The 9,297-nt window shown below is 51.1% G+C and overlaps 1 protein-coding gene across 1 annotated transcript; it reads left to right on the plus strand.

The window, feature by feature from the left end:
- Window positions 1-2,625: 2,625 nt before the first annotated feature.
- Window positions 2,626-4,696, plus strand: LOC123062531 (AAA-ATPase At3g28540). The gene is made up of 2 exons (XM_044486080.1): window positions 2,626-3,289; window positions 3,530-4,696. The coding sequence occupies exons 1-2, from the start codon at window positions 2,712-2,714 to the stop codon at window positions 4,551-4,553; spliced, it is 1,602 nt and encodes a 533-aa protein (XP_044342015.1). The 5' UTR covers window positions 2,626-2,711; the 3' UTR covers window positions 4,554-4,696.
- The last annotated feature ends 4,601 nt before the right edge of the window (window positions 4,697-9,297 follow it).

Below are 9,297 nucleotides of genomic sequence, written 5' to 3' on the forward strand. Positions count from 1 at the left end.
CAGTTATTAAAATGTTGCCTAAATTAAAAAGTTCATTCCTTCTATCATATTAATGGGGGGCATTTCTATCTGGAGCTCACCCTGCTGTTCTGCCTAGACTGCTATGTATGACCATCTTATCTTGCAGGATGCCAACTTCATTTATCTGGTAAAGGTAAATGATCTTTGGATACCTAACCAAAAAGAGTGGAATTATGATCTAATCTACCACACTTTTATGAACCCATTGCTTCTGTTATTATTAACACTCTTTTCATCAAGGATGAAAGCAATGATATTTTGTGCTGGGATCTCACTCATAATGGCAAGTGCAACTATAAAAGTACTTACAAGCTTTGATTGCAGGATGTTGAGGCTAATCGTAGCAATCAACCAAGACATGTTTCCACATAGGTTAAGAATATTCCTAATCGGGTATGGAAGCAGAAACTCATGGCACCCAGAGTCCAAACATTTCCTTGGTAACTCCTTAGAAAGACTCTTCCCACTGACATGAGAGCTAGCAGGTTATCCTCGCATATTAGCAAAATTGTTGCACATGTAAACAACCCGAGGATAAACTTCACGTTTCACTCATCCCTGGTACCTTAAGGTGGATAATTTTATTTCTGATTTAAGACAATTTGTAGGGAATCATATCTAACATTCTTTCTATGAATCATCCTTATGCTTTTAAATAAGTTGCCACTAAAAAATAATCCAATTTTACCAGGTAGGGATAAACGATGCTATTTATGCCAAGTTGGCAAACTTACCAATCGATAATTTTAAAGTAAACATTATTTAAACTTATTTTGTGTTTCTCGTACATAAACTTTCCATATCTTGCTTTATTGATGACCCCCTCTCCCCCCGTCTGTACAATGGTGAGAAAGAACACACGTCATATATTAGGCCATCGACCACACATGTGCCTCATTGGAGCGTCGAAGCATGCGGTGCAACATGCTAGGCCACCCACCATGTCATGTGTTGTTGGATGGAGGAGGAGACAAAGAACGTGACGACGACTCAGCCCTATGCCCTAGCGAACTTTCTCGACACCGTGGTGTCCAGCTTGCCGACAGATGTGGGGGCACAACAACTCAGCCCTATGCCCTGGCGGACTATCTCGACGCAGTGGTGTCTAGCTTGGTGACAGAGGTGGGGGCGCAACATAGGTATGCTTGCGACGAAGGTGGCGGTGGCCACGTGAGAGAGATGAACTCGCGGTGGAGGCGGAGTTTGCGGTGTCGGGGTCTGGGAGGAACTGTCCTGAGATAGACACACGAGGATAGAAAGGATGTGGTCATGCCTCCTCGCAATGTTGCGTGGTCCGTGCACGGGGTTGGATGCTCTGAGGTTAGCGCTTGGCAACTAGTGGCTTAGACTGAGTCGCGCGCGGGATACACGGAGCGAGCATTCGCTGATTACAATTTTTTATAAAAAGGAACCAAGGGTTGAAATTGTTTTTGAATGATTGTGTCACTAGACTTGTGGAATAAAAGGATGTCAGGGTGGATTTCTGAGAAAATTATTTGCACTCACACCATTATTACCATATGTCCCTCTATCGCTTCCTTTTTCGCTGTATATGACAAAAGACGTTGAGACACCAAGCGCAGTATAAACAAAGGAAGAGGAACGCACCGCGAAGGCACACGCGATGGGGAGAGCGCTCGGCCACTTCCACTCCTTGGCATGCTTCTACCTAACGCCGATTGTCGCGACGTGCGCCCCCATCAGAGTGCTCTGGACGTATCTCAACCAGCACCTCCGCGGCCTGTGCGGCGGCTCCTTCCGTTCCTCGACACGTTCGACATGTACAAAGAGCATTGAAAAGGTCGATTGCCATGTACAAAGTTACCAACCAAAACACACACACACACACGCGCACACACACACGCGTGCGCGCGGGGAGGGGGGGGGTTATGTGCACAAAGTTTGTTTTGTGTTATGAACAAGATGCCATCTAGTGGGGTGGGAAAGAATTGCAAAAACAAAAAATTTGTCAAATGCATAACACATTCTACATGTCAAAATGCCAGCCCAAAAATGTATGGACTTGTCAACATGGATGTGATGTGCCTCACCGGATCGTCGAAGTACGAGACACGACACACCCATCAGTCCATCACGTCATGTGTTGTTGGATGGAGGAGGGAACAGAGACAGTGACGATTACTTAGTCCTAAGTCATGGGTGTGGTGGTGTCCATCGTGACGGCAGAGGTGAGGGCACGGCCTAGAGAAGCTTGCGACAAAGATGGCGGTGGTGGCGCGAGAGAGATAGCTCGCGGCGGAGGCGTTGATTGCGACATTGGGTTCTGGGAGGAATCATTCTGAGATACACAGTAGAGGAGAGAAAAGATGTAGTCATGCCTCCTTGCACCGCTGCCCGGTTCGTGCACGGTTTGGATGCTTTGAGATTAGCACATGGCGACTAGCGTCGCAGATTGAGTCGCGAGCGGGATACACGGAACGAGCATTCGCTGGTTATAATTTTTGGTAAAAGTGGAAGTGACAGATTGAAATTCTCTTTGAACGATTGTGTCACTGGAATGTGAAATAAAAGATGCCAGGGGTGGATTTCCGAGAAATTTCTTTGCACTCACACCATTCTTACCATCCGTCCCTTTCTTCCGTTTCAAGACGTATATAGCCAAAGACGGGGAGAGACCAAGCGCGGCATGAACTGAAGACTGAAGAGAGTAACGCAGCAGAGAGGCAGAGATGCAGATGATGGGGACAGTGCTGGACCACTTCCGGTCGTCGGCGTGGTACTACCTGACGGCGGTGCTGGCGGCGTGCGCCCGCATCGGGGTGTTCCGGACCTACTTCAACCAGTACCTCCGGCGGCCCCTGCGGCGGCTGCTCCCGTTCCTGGACCCGTTCGTCACCATCGACATCGCGGCCAAACCGGAGGACTACTCCTTCTCGTACCAGGGCAAGGTGAAGTCGAGCGACGCGTACGCGGAGGTGCTGGCGTACCTGAGCGCGGTGTGCTCGCGGGACGCGCGGGAGCTGCGCGCGGAGGGCGCCGTCGAGGGCCACACCTTCGTGCTCAGCCTCCGGGAGGGGCAGGTGGTGACGGACGACTTCAAGGGCGCCACCATATCGTGGTCGGCGGTGGCGGAGGAGAAGACGACGTGGCGGGCGTCGGGGCGGTGCTGCCGCCTCACGTTCCACGAGCGGCACCGGCGGCTCGTCGTCGACGAGTACCTGCCGCACGTCCGCCGCGCCGGGCAGGAGGTCATGTTCGGCAACCGGCCCCGCAGGCTCTACTCCAACAAGAAGGAGCTCAGCTACCAGTACGTAATCAATCAATGAATCAATTACCTCTGCAATTAGCTCGTTCTTAATTGTTTTTCTTCTCATTTTTTGATCCGATAATCCGAAGTTCTGGATGAACACTCACCTGAGTGAGCAATGGATTCGGAGCAATGTGAAGCATTTTCTCTTTTTATCTTGCTAGAAAGAAATTACCTACTCTGGTTTAGGTTCAGAAGATCACTGATTCTAGCTTTGTCCCATGGCAATCGATCGATCAGCTCTAGGAGGGACGAGGTGTGGAGCTACATCGACTTCGACCACCCAACCACTTTCGACACCCTGGCCATGGACCCGGCCAAGAAGCAGATGATAAAGGACGACCTCGACGACTTCACCTACAGCAGGGACTACTACCGCCGGATCGGCAAGGCCTGGAAGCGCGGCTACCTCCTCCACGGCCCGCCGGGGACGGGCAAGTCCACCATGATCGCGGCCATGGCCAACTACCTCAAGTACGACATCTACGACATCGAGCTCACCACCCTGGAGAGCAACAGCGACCTGCGCAAGCTCTTCATCGAGACCACCGGCAAGTCCATCATCGTCATCGAGGACATCGACTGCTCCCTCGACCTCACCGGCAGCCGCGCCACCATGCTGCCGCCGCTGCCCGCGTTCGACGACGCCGCCGAGGCAGGCTACGACAAGTCGCGCGGCAAGAGGCACAACATCCTGACGCTCTCCGGCCTGCTCAACTTCATCGACGGGCTGTGGTCGGCGCACAGCGGCGAGCGCATCATCGTTTTCACCACCAACCACCTGGACAAGCTGGACCCGGCGCTCATCCGGCGCGGGCGCATGGACATGCACATCGAGATGTCCTACTGCGGCTTCGAGGCGTTCAAGACCCTGGCGAATAACTACCTGGAAGTGGAGGCGCACCCGCTGTTCGGGGCCGTGGAGGAGCTGCTGGGCGACGTGAAGATGACGCCGGCGGACGTGGCCGAGTGCCTGATGCCGTCCAAGCGCAGCGCGCGCGACGCCGACGCCTGCCTCACTCGCCTGATCGACCAGCTCAAGGAAAGAAAAGCGGCCGAGGAAGACAAGGAATCAAAGACCGCCGAGGAAGACGACGTGAAGGATACGGCCAAGGAGGAGGACAAGTGGGAAACGGAGAAAGTGCCATCAAAATCCAAATCCAAAAAGGAGAAGAGCGAGGCCTGCCAAGTCGTGACCAACGGAGCACACACTGGCGCCAGTGGTGTGAGCGTCTCTACTTCTACCGACCATTATCTGTCTTAGAGGTTGAGGGAGGTTGTTAGTTAATCCAGACCAGACTTGCATGAGCAAAATAAGGGGTCGCTTATGTAGCAGGCGACTGAGAACGTTTTTCAGGTTTCTGCCGGGTTTTTTTTTATCTCGAATAGATTTCAACCGATTCCGTCCGAGCCAACAGCTGCACTTCCTCTCCTGGCCAATGTTCATCTCCTTCCTTTCCGCAAAAAAAAAAAAAGTTCATCTCCTTCCTCCCCTAGCTAGCCGCTACCTCTCGTCCCCCTCTTCGACTCGGACTCCGTCAAATATGAGCGGTAGCCGCTACGAAAAGGCTTCACACCCAAATTTGTTAAACCTTCGACTTGCCTCCGTCGCGCTCTTGGCAGGAGCCACATCATCCCCGTCTCGCCTTGGCTTCACTCATCTTTCGCCCATCTCTCTCGGGTTGTCTCCTTTCTCTAGCAGAAATCGACTGACCGGAAAAAAATAATTTAGTTGCGCGAGGATTTGCAAAGCTCGTAAAATAATGTTGGGACTTTGGGCGACTTTTAAGGCTTGCATCTTGCTACTTGAGGGTTGAAAGAGGTGTTGAAATTTCAAACTGCGGCAAGCCACCAACTATATAGTATATGCTTCAGGAGTAGAGTAGGTGAATTATCGACTGTGCCGGCCAATATGTGTCGCCATCTTTGATGTGTGTACGGGGCTATTTAATTTGCTCAAACTTTTAAGTGCATGATTACCTTTCTTATATTTAGTTACAAATTAGTAGAACGCCGGTATGTTGTCATGGGCTTTTATTAAAGCAATTAAAATGATACTCATAGAGCTAACATAACAAGAGCAATGTCTCTCAGCTAACCCGCATGTACCCTTAAAAAAAACAACACATGTCTGTTTTTCGACAATCACCTAACACGCAGAGTCATGACCAACGGAGCATGCAGTGGCGCGAGTGGTGTGAGTGTCTCTGCTTCTACTGACCATTATCTGTCTTGAGGTTGAGGGAGGTCTGTTGGTTACTGTACTTGAGAGCAGAGACTTGGTAAAATAAGGGATCACCTAAACATCAGTTAACTGATTCTCCTTTTGGCTGTATGCACCGTTCAGATAGGGAGTGCATCCTCCTTTTCTAAAAAAAATGATTCTTTTTTTCCAAATCAATCAATTTCTCCCCCCAAGAACGATGCATGCTAGTGTTCATCTTCTTCCTCCCGCCGGCCTCGCCGCCCCGCCATGTTCGAGCCGTCCCCCTCGTTGCTCCGACCATCCCTCTAAAGTCTAAACCCTGTCTGTCTTCGACACCGGCAATCACACCCCCGCCCTACACCTGCACCATCAACATCTTGTCTCGTCGAGGGCGCCACTGCGATGGCTTGTCCAGCCCGGGACACCATGCCTCTTGCTCCTCTCTTGTGTGAGCAGTAAATAGATTTTTTTCTTCTCTTTTCGAAAATGAGGCTGAAACCGTAGCTACTTGAACGTCGAAAGAGGGGTTCAAATTTCAAACTTCAGCCAGCCAATGTATGCTTCAGGAGTAGTAGGTGAAATTGTCAACTGTGGCGGCCAATATACGTGTGTCGCTATCTTTGATGGGTACTGGGCTAGTAGTCAATTAGCTCGAGCTTTAGGTGCACGAGTGCCTTATTTATTTACTTACAAGTGTCCATGCATGTCAGCAAAGTAATAGAGTTCCAGTGTATCGAGACGTATCATCTGGGGCTCCCAAAGTTTCAGTAATCTAACTTTACGTCCACGAGGCCGACCGCCTTGTCACCTTTATTTTTGGCGTCAACGAAAGGCCTCAACCAACAAGACCCACGGGGCGTCAACGCCTCAAAGGAGCAAGCAGAGACGGACTGAGATCCTCTAACTTTGAGATGTCGAATCAAATAGCAACGGTAAACCTTTTTTTTAACATAGTACATCGCAAACGTTTATAGGTACGCGCATACATTCATCCCTATGAACAGACACAAGTACATTCTACCCATACGAGCACCTCCGAGAGACTGAGCGTCTCATAGTCGGCGGAAACGTCTCCTTCTACTGAACATGCATCACCGAAAACGTCGGCCAACCCAGCGGTGCTCTCCCTGCCGTCTCCGGTGGCGCCATCACCAGCGGGCGATCTGCAGGCCGCGCTCGGCTCGGTGGGGACGGCGACCAAGGCCAAGCGCTCCAAGGCGATATCGGTGGTGCAGCGGGCCCCAAGTGCCAGGTCTAAGGCGGCGTTGGGCGAGCTCTCCTCTCTGGAAAATGCCCAACTCCGGATCGCCGACAAGAATCTTGAGACTGCAGGTAACCCCCCCTCCCCCCACTCCTATAAAATTCTGAACGCTTTCTCCGATATCCAGTTAGCTTCGATCCTCGACGATAGTGGCTTTGAGCTAGGTGTGGTGGGTGGTGAAATTATTTCCATGATTCGTGCGCGCGAGGACGCTCAGGCTGCTCTGGCCGAAGCGGCGGCCGCAACAAAGGCCAGGGAGGTCTCTGCGGCCCCTAACCTAGCTCAGGACACAGTTGGGGCTGTGCCTGAGGCCATGATTTTGCTCTCGTCAGGTGGAGTGGCCGAAGCCAGGGAGGCAGACGCGGCCCCCTCCACCAGCTGTGCCCCGGCTAGGAAAAGAGTGGCTAAACCGATGACCTCTAGAGGGGTGCGCCTACGCAACCGGATTATCTAATGCGCTACCTCTTCTGGAACATTAAGGGGTGCAGCCACTCGGACAGGCGTACCCAGCTTAGAGAATACATAGGCCGTGAGCATATAGATATTGTGGTGCTTCAAGAGACGATCGAAACGGATTTCACCTTTAGAGACCTCACGGCTTTCGATCCCCTACAACGTTTCTTGTGGGGTTGGGTTCCCTCCAACGGCCATTCGGGCGGTCTTCTTTTGGGTTGTAATCGTGATGTATGTGATGTTGTAAGCTGGGACAAGGATTCTTTCTTTATCGCGGCTATTATTAAATACCGTATTTCCTTAGCTTCTTGGGTAATTGTAAGTGTTTACGGCCCTGCTGATCACTCGCGATCGGCGGAGTTTTTGAACGAAATCCAAGCCTTTGTTGGGACCAGGTAAGCTGCCAACATCCCCATTGTCTTTGGGGTGACTTTAACCTAATCCGCTCGGGGGCGGATAAAAACAACCAAAATATTGATTGGCCTAGGGTGACTATGTTCAATAACGCCATTGCTGCATCCGCTCTGCGTGAGATCACATGGACCGGTGCTAGATTTACATGGACTAACAAGCAGTTAGCTCCGGTGCGTAGACCGCGTTTTTGTTTCGTCCGATTGGGAAGTTCTTTTTCCCGTGTGTACTGTTGAAGATATGCCCTAGAGGCAATCATGTATGATGATATCTTTCTATGTGTGATCGAAGACCTTGAGAACGTACTGAAACGTGCCGCCCCCCGCCCCCCGCTTCATGGGGCGCCCCTGCTCCAACTGCTCCTCGCACACAGCTCGGTCACCTTTATGTTTGGCGTCAACGAAATGCCTCAACCAACAATACCCACGGGGCGTCAACGCCTCAAAGGAGCGAGGAGAGACGGACTGAGATCCTCTAACTTTGAGAAGTCGAATCAAATAGCAACGGTAAACCTTTTTTTAACATATTACATCGCAAATGTTTATAGGTACGCGCATACATTCATCCCTATGAATGGACACAAGTATGTTCTACCCAGACGAGCACCTCCGAGAGACCGAGCTAGCATATCATCTTGAAATTTACGAAATCACCGTAAGCGTCTCGCGGTCGACGGAAACGTCTCCTTCTACTGAACGTACATCACCGGAAATCCTAAACTAAATCTAGAAAAATGCGAGCACCGGAATTTGAACTCTGATGGGCTGAGAATATCACTGTCCTCCTAAGCACCCAACCACATGTTGGTTCAAAACAGTACTATAACTTTGGACGATTGGCGTCCAAGATCCGGTCAAAACTAAATTAGTGCGAGCTTTGAAAAAACTACAAAAGATAGTACCTCGTGCGTTGCTGCAAAAATAGTTTGCAATTATTTCAATGAGATTTTATCATATGAATTTTAATATTTGAATTAATAACATAAGAACTAAAACTAGAAAATATGGAGTATATAAGTTATAACATCTGATTATTATATAGTTCACTACTGGAATCAGGATCTTTGCCATCTGCCAGCTCTTTGTCGTCTGCTAGCTGACGTCAAAGAAGGTCTTTGCCACCAGCTTACAGAAAACTGATGGCAAGGAAAGAGCTGACGACAAAGATCATGTTTGCCGTCTGCTAGCAGCCGATATAGAAGCTTTGTCGTCCACTAGCAGACGACAAAGAGGGAGGGTGGCCCACTAACGAGAACCACCTAACGACCACTTTCTTTGCCGTCTGCTAGCTTCTTTGTCGTCTAGCCGGCAAAGAAAGTGACCAACCTAACAGCCGTTTCCCCCGGCCCCACCCCACTAGCTAGACTCTTTGACGTCTGCTAGCAGACGACAAAAAGCTTTGACCTAACCAAAAAATGGTCAGCGCCCGCGCCCCACCCCTCTCTCTCTCTCTCTCTCTACTGTCACCTCACCAGCGCTGCCCCCATGCCCGAGCCGCCCCCGACCCCGACCCCCAAGGCCGCCCGCCACCCCGGCGCCCCGCCCAGGCCTTGCGGCCGCCCCGGCGCCCGTTGCCACTCCGCCTCCCGTCGCCCGGCGCCTCTCCATCTAGCCGCCCCACGCCGCCCGGCGCCGCTCCGTCCAGCCGCCCCCTGGTGAGGTTCTTCCCTTTTCTTTC

The sequence above is a fragment of the Triticum aestivum genome, chromosome 3A (genome assembly GCF_018294505.1).
Source record: "Triticum aestivum cultivar Chinese Spring chromosome 3A, IWGSC CS RefSeq v2.1, whole genome shotgun sequence".
In the NCBI taxonomy this organism is placed as follows: Eukaryota; Viridiplantae; Streptophyta; class Magnoliopsida; order Poales; family Poaceae; genus Triticum; species Triticum aestivum.